The sequence below is a fragment of the Carcharhinus amblyrhynchos genome, chromosome 9, assembly GCF_965287045.1.
Source record: "Carcharhinus amblyrhynchos chromosome 9, sCarAmb.v2.hapA, whole genome shotgun sequence".
Classification (NCBI taxonomy): domain Eukaryota; kingdom Metazoa; phylum Chordata; class Chondrichthyes; order Carcharhiniformes; family Carcharhinidae; genus Carcharhinus; species Carcharhinus amblyrhynchos.
The window spans coordinates 77904640-77923702 of NC_137332.1; the positions used below are offsets into that span (position 1 = coordinate 77904640).

The following is a 19063-nucleotide window of genomic DNA, read 5'->3' on the forward strand; positions in this document are numbered from 1 at the left end:
GAAAACAAATGAGGTTATTTTGATGTGAAAAGTAATCTTGTTAAGAGAGGTTTGCAGTGCAATTCTACCTGAAAAATGTAATAAATATAATATTTATCCTTCAATTAGTTTCCCACCATCAGGAAACCACAGTTTTTATTCAAAACAAGCTGATTCTACATTCCGCTGAATTGTTCGAAGATTTATTTGCTCGTGTTTCAGAACATACCTTTGCATATTGCTGTCCATAGTTAGATGCTAAATCTTGTTATTACCCATGCATGTATCTCAGTGATGGACCCCAGCCTGCGGGTTACGATTACCAGAGTGTTACTGGTGAGAAAAAGTCATGGATTTTACATTTTCTCCCCCTTCCTGAAGATCTTGTTGACAATGTTAAGGTTCTATGGCATGGCAGCTGAATGGTTCCCCAGCCAAGCGATTCTCATTCCCATGCTTTGGTAGTACCATTCAGCCATGTGGTACACCATAGCTCAGCTATCTTCATCTGCATAGTGGCACAATGTTAGCACTGCCTCACAGCACTGGGGACCTGGATTTGATTCCTGGCTTGAGTCAATATCCGTGTGGAGCTTGCACATTCTTCCCGTGTCTGCGTGGGTTTCCTCTGAATGCACTAGTTTCCTCCCACAGTCTGAAAGACTTGTTGGTTAGGTGTATTGTCTATGCTAAATTCTCCCTCAGTGGACCTGAACAGGAGCCGAAGTGTGGCAACTAGAGGATTTTACAGATATATAAACTTTATATGTGTGTGTGCAGCTCCAGGGAGGGAGATGAAGGGTGGACCTGCTGAGCAGCCATCAAGAACTGAGGTTTCATCTGTTCTCTCAGCTCTCCTAGCCTGGGACAATATTGAGCTCACACTGTATTGTATGCTCATGGTTGAGGTTAACTCACCTACCTGAAATGGGGACTTAACTTTGCTTTTATGATTGTAAGAGCCTATTTGTTTTCTTTTGCTAGCAGGGATTTTCACTTTTGTGGCTTCACAAAATGTGCAGGGGTGGTGATTGGGAAGGGAAGGGGCAATCCCCAACACCCAAGTGGTGAGAATCGCATCCTGGCTCTTTTTTTGCACTGTTATAAGATTGTAATGCACAGCTCGCTGAAAAAAAATTGGTGCCAGTCTCTCCTGTTTTCTCATTTGTTTAGCACTTAGAATGTTTTTTGTAAAATCGCACCCCATATCTTATACTGTGGGGTGATAAGGTCTTACCCACCTTGGCACACTTCCTGTGTCCTTTGAGATTGTCAATTGGGTTGACCAGATGTAGTAGCACCCCAACAGACCACTACCTCGTCCTGGCTCTCTTGTTCCCTCCAAAACTACATGCTGCTGTCCTCTGGGGAAGGCACCCTGAGAGTGATGATTCAGGTATCCAGCTTCTGCTTCTGATTTTCCCATTATCCAATAGAGAATGGAATGCAACTGGAGCCCAGCTCCTTAATTTCCTAACTTATCCATTTATTTTCCCCTTTCTTTCAACTTTGCTACTATTTCCTCTTCTCTTCCACCCCTCCCCATATATACTTGGAAAATGTTTTCATGTTTAAAAATATTCAGTGAATTTTACATTTGACTCTGAAAATTTGAAATTTCCATTGACTTTGTCTACACTTCCCGTTGCCTCGGAAAAGCAGCCAACATAATTAAGGACACTACACACCCTAGATATAGTCTCCACTTTGTCAGAAGACTAAGGAAATTAGGCAAGTTCGCTACAACTCTCACCAACTTTTACAGAAGCACCATGGAAAGCATTCTTTCTCGTTGTATCACAGCTTGGTATGGCTCCCGCTTGCCCAAGACCATAAGAAATTATAAAGGGTGGTTAATGAAGCCCAGAGCATCACGCAAACCGGCCTCCCATCCATTGACTCTGTCTACACTTCCCATTGCCTTGGAAAAGCAGCCAGTATAATTAAGGACCCCACATGGCCTAGATACACTCTCTTCCACCTTCTTCCATCAGGAAAATGTTATAAAAGCCTGAGTCAAGAACAGCTTCTTCCCTGCTGCCATCAGACTTTTAAATGGACCTACCTCACACTAAGTTGCTCTCTCTCTGCACCCTACTTATGACTGTAACACCACATTCTGCACTCTCTTGTTTCCTTCTCTATGAACGGTATGCTTTGTCTGTAAAGCATGCAAGAAACAATACCTTTCACTGTATACTAATACATATGACATTAATAAATCAAATCAAATCAATTCAATTGTGGCTGTTTCCCCTTGAGGACAAATTGGTGTGAGGGTTTGAAGAGCAACTTTCTTTTCTTTTTGGCCATGATGTATTTCTTGAAATGAAGAATGTTTGTGGTGAAGAATAGAAGACTTTTCAATTAGTTGCTTTCATCAAGAATCCAAGGACAGATATTTACACATACACAGCAATTAATAACTTTAACAGCAGGCCAGTCAGCGCATGGTTCGAGTCAGTGTTTATGCTCTGATGCTTCCACCCTTCATCTACCCACATTAACATTTCCTTCAGTTCTTTTCTCCCTCATGAGTTTATTTACCTTGTCCTTTAAAGCACCTGTGCTATTTGCCTCAACTACTCCTTGTGGGATCAAACTGGCAAAGAAGTTTCTCTTGAATTCCCTATTGGATTTATTTGCAGCTATCTTACTTTCATGGCACTTGTTCTGGTCTTGCAATCGAGTGGAAATATCTTCTCTGATCTACCCTATCAAACATTTCTGCATCCTTTAAAGCCTTGGACGTTTCTCAGTTTTCTCTTTCCTAGCATACAGTTTAAAGTCCCTTCGATTTTAGTCCCACCTGTGTAATGTCAGACTCATCTGAGAACAATAGTCTCCACTGCATCTCTGTGCCACATTCTTATTTTACCTCACATTCAAGTCATTGACTTTGGCAATTGGCAGTGTAATTAGCTTTGCGGTGTGGTCCCATCACTTGACTTATCAAAAAGGACAATTAAAGTGAGCAGAGGGAGAAGAAAGTCCCATTTGTCCGATTTTGAACTGTTGCCAGATCCTACAATATCTTTGTTGTGGGCAGCTGAGTTTGTTTTAAACTGAAACGTTGAGGGTTGTACATGAAACTGTTTTCCTTCTACCTGTTTGGTATACTTTTTGCATGTAAATATTGATCGATACACCAGAGGGATGACGAGCTCTTCTGTGGAAAATTATTTCTTTTCACGAATCCATTTAATTTAAGGGCTGCATCAAAAGTACATCAAAACGTAGCTGAATTTCCTGTTCTTGACCAATGTATGTTAATCTCAGCTGAAATGCTTAAGAATGGAAGCATAAAGTTAAACAATCAAATCAAATGCATACAATCTGATTTAAAGGCAAAAGCATGAAGTGATATGGTGATATATGGTCTGCATTGCTGACATTTCATAAGGATTCTGAATGGAGTGAGGTGCTCCAAGTTGGATAAGACAGAGTTTAGAACAGATTGCAAATATAGTTTTTTTTTTTGATGTGTTAAGTGCAGAGAATACAAAGTGTCCCAAAAGCTTGATCAGCAAGTCCGCTGCCTAGTCTGAAACTGAGTCATGTAGTGCCGGGAGGACCTGATCTCCAACCTGTGCCAAATTACTCATCTCAGTTGCTTGGATGCTGCAGTTCTCTGCAGAGCCTATGGGGAAGACCAGCACACATAGAAACCTAGCATATCATAAATTAGCACCTTTGGCGAGGATGATGATAAAGTACCAATCACCAATTCCTTAATCTTGTAGCAAGATTTGAGACAGTCAACATTTGTTCATTAGGAGCAGGTGTCACTTTCATTTGTCATAATAGATAACTATGCACAAGGCTCATTAAGATCATAAAATATAGTCCCGATCATTTCCCCAACAGTTTTATTGGACTCCTGCTGTAGTTACACTGGAGGCCAGCAGCAGAATGGCTGAAAATATTCAGCCCAATTGGGATAATTGAATTATTGTGCTCCCTGATCAGTCAGATCTTATATTTGCGAAGATTGTTTAACCATTGAGATCACTGATGAGGGGAAACCTAGTTTTAGCACCAGTTGTGGAGTAAACAGAGACGGTGGGCAGGGAAATTTTGTTCAGAGACTCTGTCTCACCCCACGGCCATTTTCATGGGGGTAAAGTTCGAAGATGGACATGCTAATTGCCCCAAGCTGCCACTTCACAATAGTAGAAAGCCAACTGAGGCCCATATTGTCAGATGCTATCTTCCAGGTCCTGAGATGTTGGGAATAGCACAGCTGCCTGGAGAGACCAGCACTCAGGGCAGGCTTTGAGGCCTTCACTGTCTGCCTGGTCTCTGCTGCTGCCACAGTCTTCCCTGTGAAGGGGTTCGTGGCTGCTGAGAGGAATTTATTAATTTAGAAATTAAAAATATTGGAGAAAAGCACCTCTATTTTGAGATTTGCTCTTTCCTACCTAGGATGACAAGTTTCTGCTCAGTGCCAGAGGGGTCCATATTGGCCCTCCTGCTTTGCATGCCAGGTGGGCCCAGCCTCTGATTACTAATTATCCAAATTGGCAAACATCACTGCCAGGTGACTGTTTCCCACACAGAACTGGCTGTTGACCTCCAATTGACCTGATATTAGTGTCCCCAAGCAAAGTTTTGCCAATAGATTCAGCAATATAATTGGGTCAGTGGGATCCCTTTCAAAGGACAATGTCTGCTGAGCCTTTTTAAGTTGGAATTCAAAGTGAGTATCTGATGCTTGAACTGCACAGATCCTTGGTCAGGTCCACTCTGGAGGATTGTATTCAGTTGTGGATACCAGTCCTTGGAAAGGATGCATTGGCCATGAAAGGGGTCCAACAGAGACTCACCAGAATAGGGCTTAAAAGATAAGATTAAGAAGAGAAGCTGGGAATAGAGGGTTTGTAAGTCTGGGTCAGATGCAGAATGGCTAACCACAACAAGCAACAGGTAACTGATTACTGTGATTAAGAGACCAATTAAAGTCAGTGACCAAAGGCTGACCAGGAGGCCAGCACTCTGGGAAAATTCTGAGCCCATCCTCACCACAGTGGTGACCACAGATTGCTCTGTAGAGGTGTTCCTCCTCCTCCGCAATGGTGGCCTAGCAGCCGTGGCCATTTTGGATTTCAAACTTCGTAAAGTTGCTGAAAGGGCACCTCAAGATGCAAGCACCCTCTCTCCCCTTTACCTGCAACAGCAGTCTGCAGCCCCTTCTGTACCGCACAATCTCTTATTTGTCCTCCACGTTTGAGAACTGGAACAACCGTCATTACTGCATGTGTCCCTAATACAGGCAAAATTCATACTGGGGGTCTGCTTCCAGCACAGTGCGGGACCCCTGACACCACAGTCCCAAACACAAATGAAAACCCTTGCCCACTTTCTGTAGCACTTAGAAGGCTGAGGCTGATTTAATCAAGGTATTTAAATTGATAAAGGGTTTGAATTGGGTACGTTGAGTAGTCTTCTGTGGTGGGGAAATGCAGGACAAGAGGGTGTAACATTTAAATTAGAGCTCACTCACTTAGGAGTGAAATTAGGAAGCAATTCCTCATGCAAAAGGCTGTTGAAATTTGGAACCCTTTCCCCAGATGACTATGAATATTTTGTCAATTGAGCTCTTCATGACTTGACATGACTGTGCTTTTTTGTTGGTAATGGCTATGTATGAGGTTTCGAAGTACAAATTAGCTATGATCTAACTGAAGGGCTGAATGGCCTACTGTTGTTCCCATGTTTAAACTCTGTACTTGGTGTACCCGTGCTATCGACCATCGTGGACTGGCTGCTGCTGTACAGTCTACACCAAACATGTTCAACTATTCCAACCTATAAAATTTAATGCAGATGGATGACACATACAGTGCTACAGTGTGGCCCTTAAGAACTACTCAACTGGCTTTATAGCTGTACTTTGCACTGAACCGACTTTGAATGTAAAAGAGACACTGCTGCTAGGAATGATGATTTGAGTTGCTGCAGTCAGTTTACTCAGTTCAAAATGAGGATAAGCATGCAGTCTGCAGTATTTTACCACATCTCGCTGCCAGAATCAGCAAGAAAACGTTCGTAACATAGATTATCAACCCATTTAAACTAAAGGAGCTGTGGTGTTTGCGACAGGTCATGTGTTGCTGTACAAACTCTGTAGATGATAGGGAAAGTTATAGCTGCAGAATGAAAACAATGAGATGTTAAGAACTTACAGGGGCATGAGAGACAGGGTTAGTATATGAGCGTGTGTCTATATATCCTGCCGTGCCATTAATTGCCCATTAACGCTGTAATGATTTTAAAAATAGGACTTTACAAGGTCCATGAAACAGAGCAGGCAGTTTGTGCATCCTCCATTGGGAGGCTAGCAGGCATCACCAAACGAGCAGTTTCATAAAGGTTAGTTGTTGAAATGGTGCTGCAGGGTTAATGAGGTGCACCAGTCTTAACCAGGCGGAACGACTGTTATTTTACTATTTAGCAAAGTAGCGGAACAGATTAATTGTTTCTGTCCTTTCCGTGGTCTGGTTTCAATCATATGGGCAACCAGGGAGAAAGACATGAGAAACCCATTTATCAAATAGATGGAAAAGGAATTGTACCTGGTATCGTGATGGTTCCGTTTGTAATTGTGTTGGGGAGTGGAACTGAACCACACAGAAACCTAATTCATCCCTGCTGTGTGTTGAGTTGGCCTTTAGGGCAGGATTTTAATGATACAGTTGGTTTTGGTTCCTCTGATCTAGTGATAGGAAGGAAAAGTATACCCAGGTTTCCAAACCTGATCGCTGCCCAGTGTTTGTTACTGTCAAATATATGAGTGCAAATATGGGATGAGGACACAGAACAAACTCTGATCTGATGTTCCCTGCACTCCATGCAGGCTATGAATGGCCAAGGGCATTTATGGAACTGTTTCTAACGTGCGTCCACACATTTGGGAAAGAAGCTTAAAGGAAGAATATGATTACAATTTGAGCGCAGTGGACTATTGGCTATGGTACTGAATCATTAATCTAGCAATTATGCGTTCAAAGCATGGAAATAGTTTATTTGATTCAACCAGTCCAAGTTGGTATTCATCTTCTGTGTAAGAAAGAAATCCTTTCTGTAATCCTTATTCTTATAACCATTTATCTTCTCTTATCCATCCAGCCGATCTAAATTTGAATTATAGCATTGAAATAGGTCTTCAACCTTGAATTCCAAGACTTCACAATTCTATGTGGAGGTATTTCTCTTCTAAATAGTTTTGTTCTCAATATTTTTCTTGTATCTATGGTTCCTCATTCTCAATCCCTAGTATTTTATCAACACCATCTCTTTCATTCATAATTTTAAGCATGCCAATCATATTACCCAGTGTCCTTCAGGAAGAAAGGCCATTGCAAGTAATATTCTAGATATGATTAGCTAGCGAATAATGGAACTGGGAGTACACAGTGGAGAAGCATTGGAAGTGGATGATGTGATTAGTCATGTGAAAGACTACAGACAATTTGAGGAGGATGTCTACAATATTTCAGTGTTGTGGCCGATTGGTGGGATTCAAACATGGCATTGCGGGAAAGATGGGTACAGATTCTGGAGTTGACAACACACTTTCAAGGACTTTGGAGTGGAAGGGGAGGTTGGGATTGGGACAATATTTTGCAAGGACGTTGAAGTGATGGATAGCTTTTGTTTGAAATGAAGGATGATGACAGCAAGTGTAAAGGAGAGAGGGACAGTCCCTGAAAAGAGTAAACTGTTTATAATATTGGCTAGCATGCAGACCAGGAAGTGAAGTCAGATTCAGTAATATAAAAGCAAAATACTGCGGATGCTGGAAATTTGAAATAAAAACTGCAAGTGCTGGAAAAACGCAATAGGATTCGCTGTAGTTGACCACAGTGATTAGAAGCATAGAATCTGGAAGCAGAAGTAGGCCATTTGGCCCTTCCAGCCTGTTCCGGCATTCATTTTGATCACGCCTAATCATATTCAATATCCTAATCTCCCCTTCCTCACCAATGTCTTCTGCCATTTTGAGGAGGCTGATGGTAACACAGGCATCTCTGTTCAAGAGAGAAATGTGCTGATAGCAGGTGACACACAAAATTTTGATTATTTGCTCGTGGCCAGACCAGAGCAGCTCCTGTGCAATGATTTCACTGCAACCATCTGGGACGTATTGGAAAGATGTGTTAGTCCGAAACCTCGGGATGTGTGCAGGATCCCAAACACATCCATTAGATAAATGAGCCACATCAGGAAATCCTATAATCATGCCACTGATTGTCAGTTGGATTCCTCTGGCACCACACAGTGATGTATCTGTCATTTAGACATGGACCCTGTTCACACTCCATCACACTGTCCAACTTGAAATTTGTGAGGTGACTATTGAAAGATATGTCAGCATTCCAAAATGTGAATTTGGGATCCTTAATCTCTCTCAAGAAATATTGTTGGACTTTTTCTTGATGTGGTTCATTTATCTAATGGATGTGTTTGGGATCCTCAGTACATCCCAAGGTTTTGAACTAAAACTGTCCTTCTAATGTGTCCCAGATGGTTGCACTGAAAGCATTGCACAATGGTTGCTGGACACTACTCATGCGCTGACCTGGTCTTGTGTTTTGTTTGGGTATCGGTTTCCTTGGCCTCTAGGCTTTTAAAATATAATTTCATGGGATGGAGCAGCATTTAATGCCCATTCCCGAATTGCCCTTGAGCTAAGTGGCTTGCTACGCCATTTCAGAAGGCAATTAAGAGTCATTGCTGTGGGTCTAGAATCACGTGTGGGCCAGATCGGAAAAGGACTGGAGATTTATTTCCCTAAAGGACCCAGATGACTTTTTACAACAATGGGCAATGGTTTCATGATCATCGTTAGACTTTTAATTCCAGCTTTTTATTGAATTGAAATTTCACCATCTGCCATGGTCCCCAGAGCATTACCCAGCATCTCTGGATTGCTAGTCCTGTGATAATACCACTATTCACTGCCTCACCTTGCCCTTTTGTTGCTTTATGAGCTGGACAGTTGGATTTGCAATGTACCACATTTACCTGCACCACACAAAATGGATCAATTTTGCTGGTGGGCTGTTCAATTGTCTGACTATTAGGTCTTTTTTAGATTGGAGTACATCCAAAAGAGCATTATTGGCCACTCACACTACTATTTGGTCTTTTTATGAGCTCTGACTTAAAGTCACATTATCACAGCCTTCAGACGATCATTTATGAAAGAGTTTATGGGTTCCCCAGGCTTTTGGACTCCCTTGCTAAAGGTTTCTTGTTCCAAAGTTTTATTGCTTCTCAGGTTAAAGTACTTCACAGGACTTCATGATTTTTTTCAAAGTTATGAGGCTATGCATCTGTTCCTAGTCTGCCAATTATGTTGCTGACTATTGGACCTATTTAATGTAATGGTGTATATGACATGCTCTGTATTCACTTGTTTAGCCTCTGTTTTCTTGTTCAAACCTGATGCTATCATATATCTTAAAAATCTTCTTCAATTTTGCATCTAGCCTGGCCCTTCCATCTGCCTTAGTTGGTCTGGTAGCCATCCATGGCTGTTTTTAGCAAAGGGGAACACAGTTTTTATTTTTATTTTTATTTTACATGGCATGACAATAATCATTTTCTTTTCTCTTCCTCTGTTTGGGATTTGGTGGACTCTCATCGCAGTTATGGAGACATTTTAAACTTCAGAGATTCTTAAGAAATCTTTTGAATTTCTCATTTAAGCTGGCTAGTTGCTTTCCTGAGCTCAAGGAATCAATCTGAATGTGATTTTTTTTTGCTCTGACGTCTCTTTAAATGTATTTTTTCCCCCATTTGCCTGCAGCCACCGCATGATATGGTGCTTACTTTAGGTCCTGGCTACAGTATTTTCAAGACATGCCTGTTAAAACAATCAGTTCACTAGTGCTGCATTTAACAGTTTATTTAAGCCCATTTCTTTTGAAGTTTGCTCACCCTTTTGCTGGCATCTCCACATCTTCTGCAATCTGCTCGGGTCCTTTGACTCCACTTTCAATCAGGTCTCACAATAGATTGACATACTCTGTTGGAGTCCTTTTATGCTGCATAGTAGATTTTTTTGCACTTCAGCCTCCACACCTGCAATGAAGCTTCTTTGGTGATCTGTGGTTGTCTCTCCAAGCTCTTCTGCTTAGGCCCACTTCTTCTTGGCCAAACTGCAATTTCTTTAGTTTTCATCCTTAGGGATTTTGAGATCCTTCAACTACTGTTGTCTCATGAAGGGTTTCATATGGTTGAACAATAACTGTTCATTATAACATCTAACATTATACATATAGGCAGAATAAGTTCTTTCTCAATGCTTTTTCAAGATGACGCCTGAGTGTGGCAACTTCTTGCAAGCTGTGCCCAGCTACCTTCTAAATCTGTCTTTTACTTTTGTTCTCTGCATCCTCTCCTTTCCTTCTCTATGGTATGGTATGCTTGTCTGTAGCACGCAAGAAACAATACTTTTCACTGTGTACTAATACATGTGACATTAATAAATCAAATCAAATTGAATCAGCTCCATGCCAAATTCTACCAGACTCGCAACTACACTCTACTATTCCTATGTCATACATCATAATATGGTGATATTGTTGCCCCAGTCCTATATTAATACTCGCAGTCCCAAACAATCTCATACTACAGTCTCTTTGGAGAATGCAGTGCTGTGGGTCAGACTGCCTTCGGGCGGAAAACTGAAGAATTTTTTTTTACTACACATCCCATTATTAATCTTCTATCCATTGCATCGGTTTTTCCTCCCACTCTTCTTTCCACCTCAACAACTCACTCCTCATTATTTTAAATTCTACCTGAATCTGATCGGGTATTCCAAGCATTTTTATTTTCTCTTTTTTTTTCAGTCGTATTGTAAATCTCAATTGTATATTGTGATCAACATTCTCAAGCTTTTCTCAGTCACCTCATTACTTGTAATGGCTCCTTCCTTCTAGGTCTACAAAGTTGTTGCCTGAGGAAGGAATCCTGTTCAAAATTAAGGCGTTTGATTTGCTAGTTTCCATTTAATTCCCCTCTACCCCAATCAAAAAAAATGATTATAATCTCCCAGAATATTATTTATGTTCCCACTTGTCTCTTTCTAATCTGGCTACAGACCCCCTCTGATAATCACCTTCTCACAGTTTGAAGACCTGAAATACACTTTCACTAAAGTAAGAACCTTTTTGTTACAATTGAGCTCCAAATCATCTTGATTCTGTTTTTATTCTTCCTCTGTCCACATAAACTCTCCCGAGAGCTTGTATTTCCTCCTTTACTAATATTGCCACTTCCCTTTTTTTCCTTATCTTTTCTATCTTTGACATTATATGGTTGCTTTCCATTATTTTCTGATGATTAGTCAAGTTTCTGTTCATTTAATAAGTCCAGGCCATCCTTTAAATAAATACATCAGGTATCCATAGTTCCACGGTCCTACCAACATATCTGGGTGCCATATTGAAAGGTTGCCCAATATCACTGACCCACCATTGAAGGAATTTGATGGATTTCCAGGTAGAAGCTGAGGTTGAGAGAAGGATCTTCTCAATGACACTGAATCTGGAAGATCCACCTGATTGATGCCCCCTGCTGCTGTGATGTTCCGGTGTTCAGAGGTTGCTGAATACTGAACTCCAGAGGCAGCTCCGTTCAGATGAGTCCCAACTTCTCCATGCCACATTGTTCCAGACATATTCTGGACTGATGTGCTTTTCAGCCGGCATCACAGAGAATCAGGCTTAGGTGAAAGAGTTTGCATGTTCTCCCCGTGTCTGTGTGGGTTTCCTCTGGGTGCTTTGGTTGCCTCCCACAGCCGGAGATGTGCTGGTTGGATGGCTGGAGCATGCTGTGTTGCCCTTAGTGGTTAAAGATGAAAGGTTTGGGGGATTATCAGGGTAAGTAAATACATGGGGCTACAGGGATAGGGCCTGAGTGGGTTGCTCTGTTGGAGAGTTGGTGCAGATTTGAGTGGACAATTGGCCTCCTTCTGCATTGTAGGGATTCTATAATTTCGATTGAACCTTAATCTGCATCCCATTAGTGGGATGTAAATCAGTTTCAGTCTATCCTCGAGTACGTTTCCCGATCTGCCATGGCAGACACCAGCAGAAAATCCTGTATAAAACCCATTTTTGGACTCCTGTTGGACTTGTGCCCCCCCCACCCCCCACCCCCCACCTCCCACCCCCCACCTCCCACCTCCCACCCCCCACCTCCCAACCTCTATCACCATTGAACCTGCTGTCAGGGCCATGGGAGAATTCCATATGAAGTTGGTTCAGTTAGGTTTCCTGTCAGTGGGACTGCAACCAGGAAGTTGTCAGTGGAGAATTCAGTTATGTTGTTGAATGTCAAGGGGAGATGGTGTTAGCCTCCCTCCTGTTGGAGGAAGTCATTGCCTGGCACTTGTGTGGCGGGAATGTTACTTGCCACTTACCCACTGAAATCTGACTGTTGCTCAGGTTTTGCTGCATATCAAGACGGACTGTTTCGTTTTCTGCGGAATTGCGAACAGTGCTGAACATTATGCAATCATCAGCAAACGTCCACACTTCTGGAGGGAAGAATATTGGTGAACAACTGAAGATATGTTGAACCTGAGGCACCCTGAGGAACTTTGGCAGTGATGTGCTGGGGCTGAGATTCTTGACCTTCAACGATTATAACCATCTTACCTTTTGCTAGGTTTGACTCCAACGAGTGGAGATTTTTCCCTTCAACTCTCATTGACTTCAATTTTTCTCGGGTTCCTTGTGCTAGCGGAATAGGATAGATTCACGGATGGTGATGAAGGAACATGGGACATTATGTAAAATATATGATTCTGTGAATATAACTGTGTCGGGCTGTTGCTAGACTATGTTGGAGGTCAGCTCTCCCAGTCAAAACTTTGACACAAACCCCCGACAAATACTTGTGAGAAAGGCTTTCTGGAGTCAAGTGAGCAGAGTGTGTTTAAATCCAGTGCTTGGACCAATGCTGGGGGGTCCATTTAGTTCCATTTGTATTATATGTCTGGCAGCAATTTGGACCATTGTGACTCATTGTTTTCTCTTACAACATCTTTTCTACTCAAGGTGACAACAAAACTCTCGGACAATCAGTCTGGACCGTCAAGAATTTATCAACTGCTATTGACTCCCTGATCACTATAACATTTCTCACTGTGTCACTAATCTTTGCACCATGAGTCATCTCTTGTTCTATTACAGCCGTTGACATTGATTCGATGGCCATGGCAGGACTTCTCATTCTTCACAAGAGGCTAGTGCTTCAAAAATCTGAGAGCTTAAGTTGCTCCGTGCAAACCCATTCTTATCGTTCCTTTCCTCACTCCTTGATAATCACGCAACGGCACTCTTCCATTGCCTGCTCTCACTTTCTCCCGCCAGTCTGATTCGGCTCTCAGACTCTGGTTCCGAGCATGGCTTTTGCGGCCTTTCATTCAAACTCTGTGAAATTAAATCCAAGAGATTTAAAGACTGGCACCTAAGAGCATAACTGGTTCTGTTATGTCCTTTGGGGAAGGAAGTTTGTCCCCCTTACCAGATCAAATGGGACTAGTTCAGTCTAAGAAACCTGGTTGGCTTGGACGAGTTGAGCTGAAGGGTCTGTTTCCGTGTAGTATTCTCTATGACTCTATCTGAATGACATTTAACTACAGTCCTAAATTATGGGATGACTCTTAGTGCCCTCAGAAGTTGGCAACAATAGTCCTTTATCAATGTTGCCCATAACCTGAAGAGTGTGATCAAATTGAGTCACACTGCAGTCTGGCTTTAAACATTCAAATCCATAGTAATGTCAAGATGGAAGAAATCATAAGTTCATTTGTATCCTATTATTTTTTCCAGGAATGGTTAACTTCAGTGAAGTGACGGGATACCCCATGGTGCAGCATTGGAAGCTGAGGTCAACACAATACCATGTCAAGCTCAGCCAGAAGACACTTTCTGCAGGTATGTAATTTTGCTTTGAGACTTGATTGTGCCTCTGCCTGGTATTGTTGCTGAGTTTCCATTACACTGAAATTCAGACAGAGAAGGCTTTACAGGACAGATCATTTATTTAAGTTTATTTATTAATGTCGCAAGTAAGCTTACATTAACACTGCAATGAAGTTACTGTGAAAATCTCACACTCCAGCGCCTGTTTGGCTACACTGAGGGAGAATTTAGCATGGCTGATGCGCCTAACCAGCATGTCTTCAAACTGTGAGAGGAAACCCATGCAGACTCCACACAGACAGTGACCCAAGCCAGGAATCGAATCCAGGTTCCTGGCACTGTGAGATAACAGTACTAACCACTGTGTCACACCATTTCGTCCACTGTGTCCATATTGGTTGAGAAATTGCTATGAGCTACTTGGTTTAATTTCATCTTTCGGCTTTAGGTTTATAACCCTGTAATTTATATTATTTTTATTCATTCATGGGATGTGGGTGCTGCTGGCTAGGCCAGTATTTATTGCCCATCCATAATTAACATAAGAACATAAGAAATAGGAGCAGGAGTAGGCCATCTAGCCCCTTGAGCCTGCTCCGCCATTCAGTAAGATCATGGCTGTTCTGAAAGTGGTTCAGTTCCACTTTCCCGCCTGCTCCCCGTAACCCTTATTGATCAGAAATCTATCTATCTGTGACTTAAACATATTCAACGAGGTAGCTTCCACTGCTTCAATAGGCAGACAATTCCAGAGATTCACTACCCTCTGGAGAAGAAGTTCCTCCTCAACTCTGTTCTAAACTGACTCCCCCTTATTTTGAGGCTGTGCCCGCTAGCTCTTGTTTCCATTCTAAGTGGAAAGAATCTTTCTGCCTCTACCTTATCTAGCCCCTTCATTATCTTATATGTCTCTATAAAATCACCCCTCAGCCTTCTAAACTCCAACGAGTACAGGCCCAATCTACTCAATCTCTCCTCATAAGCTAACCCCCTCATCTCTGGTATCAGCCTGGTGAACCTTCTCTGTGCTCCCTCCAAGGTCAATATATCCTTTCGCAAATAAGGAAACCAAAATTGCGCTCAGTACTCTAGTTGTGGCCTCACCAGTACCTTGTACAATTGCAGCAAGACCTCCCTGCTTTTATATTCCATCTCCCTCGCAATAAAGGCCAACATTCCATTCACCTTCTTGATCACCTGCTGCCCCTGCAGACTGAGTTTTTGCGATTCATGCACAAGGACCCCCAGGTTCCTCTGCACAGTAGCATGTTGTAATTTTTCATCATTTAATTAATAGTCCATTTTACTATTATTCCTTCCAAAGTGGATAACCTCGCACTTGCCAACGTTATACTCCATCTGCCAGATCCTCGCCCACTCACTCAGCCTGTCCAAATCTCTCTGCAGACTTTCCACACCCTCCACGCAATTTGCTTTCCCACTCATCATTGTGTCATCAGCAAACGTTGTTACCCTACACTCGGCCCCCCTCCTCCAGATCGTCTATGTATATGGTAAACAGTTGAGGCCCCAGCACCGATCCCTATGGCACGCCACTAGTCACCAACTGCCAACCAGAAAAGCACCCATTTATTCCAACTCTCTACTTCCTGTTAGATAGCCAATCCTCAATCCACGCTAACACTTTACCCCCAACTCCGCGTACCCTAACCTTCTGCAGCAACCTTTTGTGGGGCACCTTATCGAATGCCTTCTGGAAATTTAAAAACACCTCATCCACCGGTTCCCCTCTGTCAACTGCACTAGTTACATCTTCATAAAAATCCAAGAAATTCATCAAACATGACTTTCCCTTTGTGAATCCATGCTGAGTCTGCTTGATCGAACCATTCTTTTCCAGGTGTCCTGCTATTTCTTCTTTAATGATGGATTCCAGCATCTTCCCAACTACTGACATTAAGCTAACCAGCCTGTAGTTACACATCTTTTGTCTACTTCCTTTTTTAAACAGTGGCGTAACATTAGTTGTTTTCTAATCAGCCAGCACTAACCCAGAGTCCAGCAAATTTTGATAAATTACTACTAATGCATCTGCTATTACTTCTGCCATTTCTTTCAGTACCCTGGGATGCATTCCATCTGGGCCAGGGGACTTGTCTACCTTTAGTCCCATTAGTCTACCAAGCACTACCTCTTTAGTAATAGTAATCATTTTAAGGACCTCACCCCCTACGACCATTAATGTTCGGTAAGCTATTTGTGTCTTCTACCATGACACAAAAAACTTGTTTAAGGCCTCAGCCATATCCTCGTTTCCCATTATTAAATCCCCCTTCTTGTCTTTTAAGGGTCCAACATTTACTTTAGCCACTCTTTTCCTTCTTATATATTTGTAAAAACTTTTACTATCAGTTTTTATATTTTGCACTGGTTTCGTTTCATAATCTGCTCTTGAGAAGGTGGTGGCAAGCTGTTTTCTTGCACTGCAGTCTGTGGTGTAGGTATTCTATTATACCTATTGCTGTAGGTATAACCATAGTGCCGTTAGGGAGAGAGTTCCAGTATTTTGACCCAGTGGCAATGAAGAATAGTGATATATTTCCAAGTAACAATGCATTAGAAGTGACATTAAGACACTGGTTTTCGCATGCCCTTTAGGGAAGGAAGTTTGCCATCCTTGTCGGATCTGAACTACATGTATTTGCAGTCCTAAATTATGGAATGACTCTTAGTGAATGCTGCACTGTCAGAGGTGACATGCCAAAATGTTAAACTGAGGCTGTATCTGGCTTGCTTCAGTGAACACAAGAGATCCCATGAATCTATGCAACGAAGAGGAGGAGGGTAAAATCTCCTGGAGTCCCAGCCAACATATATCCCTAAACTAACATAAGTGGAACACGATTAATGGTCACTTTATCTTTTTTTTTGGGGTCTTGCTGTGCAGAAATTGTTTGGCTGAACATGGAACTGATTAAATTCCAAAAGTACGTTATTGGCCGTCATACATTTTGGGACATGAAAGGGACTGTATGAATACAATTCTAGCATGTAATTGTTGCATTAGTTTTTGTCCTGATATACAAATTTGCTCAATAATGAGGCAAAAAAGCAACTGAAGAACTGAATTCGACGCTTATAAATTAACCTTTAACGATAATCTTCTCCACGGCCTGAACTCACAGCTCCAGAGGAATGAAGTTTTATTTCAGACTATAAAGGGAAATAAATAATTTCAGTTCATTTAATTACACTCTAAAACTTTACATCAGATGCAAATTAGTAGCTCCAGTACAAAAGAAGCTGTACACAAACATTAAAAACTATACACAAGGTGCAATGGTAAGTGGCTTTTAAAGCTTATCTGCAATTATAATTAGGGAGTCATTGTTTGTCGAGTCAAGTCCAGCATTACGGTGAGCAATTAAAACTGGGAGTCTTCTTCCACACCGTGACTCCATCTGTTCTGAGCACTTCAGTTGACTTTGTTACAGCAGCTCATTTCATCCATCAGAGTGGGTACATAATGATATGTAAAAAGCACCCACAGTTATTACCGGCATGGGAAAAATAGAACATTTGTGTTCAGGGACACTCCACTAGAAAAAGGATGAATATTTATGACTGGAAGCAGAGTTGTGATTCTGACAATGTCTTTCACCAGTTTCGATGAATATAACATGAAAAAAAGAAATTCAAATTTTATTATGGATCGTTTAATTCATTTTTATTAAGTCATTTACAAGCGCAGTAAAAACCCCATTTTCTTCAGTCATAGGGGAAAAAATGTAATTTCTCCCTCCATATTGAATTCTGCAGTACTTGTTTTCAGACTTCTGAAAGAACACTATTTTTCTTGAGCCAGCACTGTCCCCATGTCAGCTCTGACGAAGGGTCATCCTGACTTGAAACATTCACTCTACTCTATCTCCACAGAGGCTGTCAAATCTGCTGAGATTCCCAGCATTTTCAGTTTTGTACCCATGTGGTTTCAGTGGTAAGTGCACCACTTGATGTGATACTGAGACACTCGGACTCAAAAAGGTCCTAGGTTAACTCGCTGCTCTGTGTTGAGTTTGATGATCTGAACTGGCCGAGCAATTAATTCCCTAAAATTGTCCTCAGCATCCTTTGGCAAGGGAGAGGAAAAATCCCTCAGGAATCTCCTTCCAATGTTCAATCCAGTGAATCCTGCCGGAAAGTGTCTGCACGTGATTGCCAAAGTGCATGTGTGGCTGCAAGCGAGACAAAGGGGGAAAGATTGAGCTCGCAAGGAATGCTCTTCCCAGAGGGAGTATCATTTGTTGTTGTTCTTCTGGATCTGAGAAGAAAATGACGGTTCTGGTTCAACGCTGGGGGTGGCAGGGTGGAGGGCGGGTGAAGAGATAGACTTGGCAATTTTTGCTCAGTATTAGCTGTAACTTTCAAATCAGAAAACAAAAGAGGGGTTAAATGAAATGAAGGAAAAAAAACACTCCAAGTAAATGAATTCATCCTACAAAGTTTACTGTCCATTTATTGAAGTTAGTTTTAACTTGGAGTGTGGTGGGTGCTCAAGAGTGTGCAATGTTGGCAATACTGCCAGAAGTAATAGAAGGTGCAAAGATTTTAAGGGTCAGGCTGTCATTTTTTTAAAAATCCATCTGACAGCAGAAGGGAACATAAAATTCCACCCATGTTGTCAGCTCCCTCTGCTCCTGCGCCCTCTTTATTTTCTACTGTTTCTCCATGCTCAGAAGGAAATTAGATCAGGACAACGAGCAGGCAGGTTTGAGAATCAGGGCAAATAGCAGTGGAAATTGGCATGGGCAGGAATTGCACACTGCCATGTACCCAAGGCGAACTATCCAGCATAAAGTAAATGCTGCAGAAGAGGTGGGTCATGTGCCCAGCAATAGTTAAGTAGTTACTCAGCCACACTGCCCTGACCTGCTGCTCAGAATGTTGGTGTTCTTATTTCTTCCATTCCTGGCACTGAATCCAAAAGCAGGGCTGTGGGAACCGAGCTCTTGACAGACTGGTAGAGCGTGACAATACCATCAATTTGATTGTGAGGTGATGCATGCTGGTAGAATAGAAAAGAAGCCACATACTCTTTGCAAAATGAATGTCAAATAAAATGGAACAGTGGCAGGATCGAGGCATGCAGATATACAAATCACTAAGAAGGATTGATT

The 19063-nt window shown here is 41.9% G+C and overlaps 1 protein-coding gene across 1 annotated transcript in view; it reads left to right on the forward strand.

Moving 5' to 3' along the window:
* Positions 1-19063, forward strand: part of astn1 (astrotactin 1) — a 2322431-nt gene that overhangs the window by 1845279 nt on the left and 458089 nt on the right. The window contains exon 15 of the mRNA XM_080195939.1: positions 13833-13937. Within this exon, the coding sequence (XP_080052065.1) occupies positions 13833-13937 (105 nt within the window). The remainder of the gene's footprint in view (positions 1-13832; positions 13938-19063) is intronic.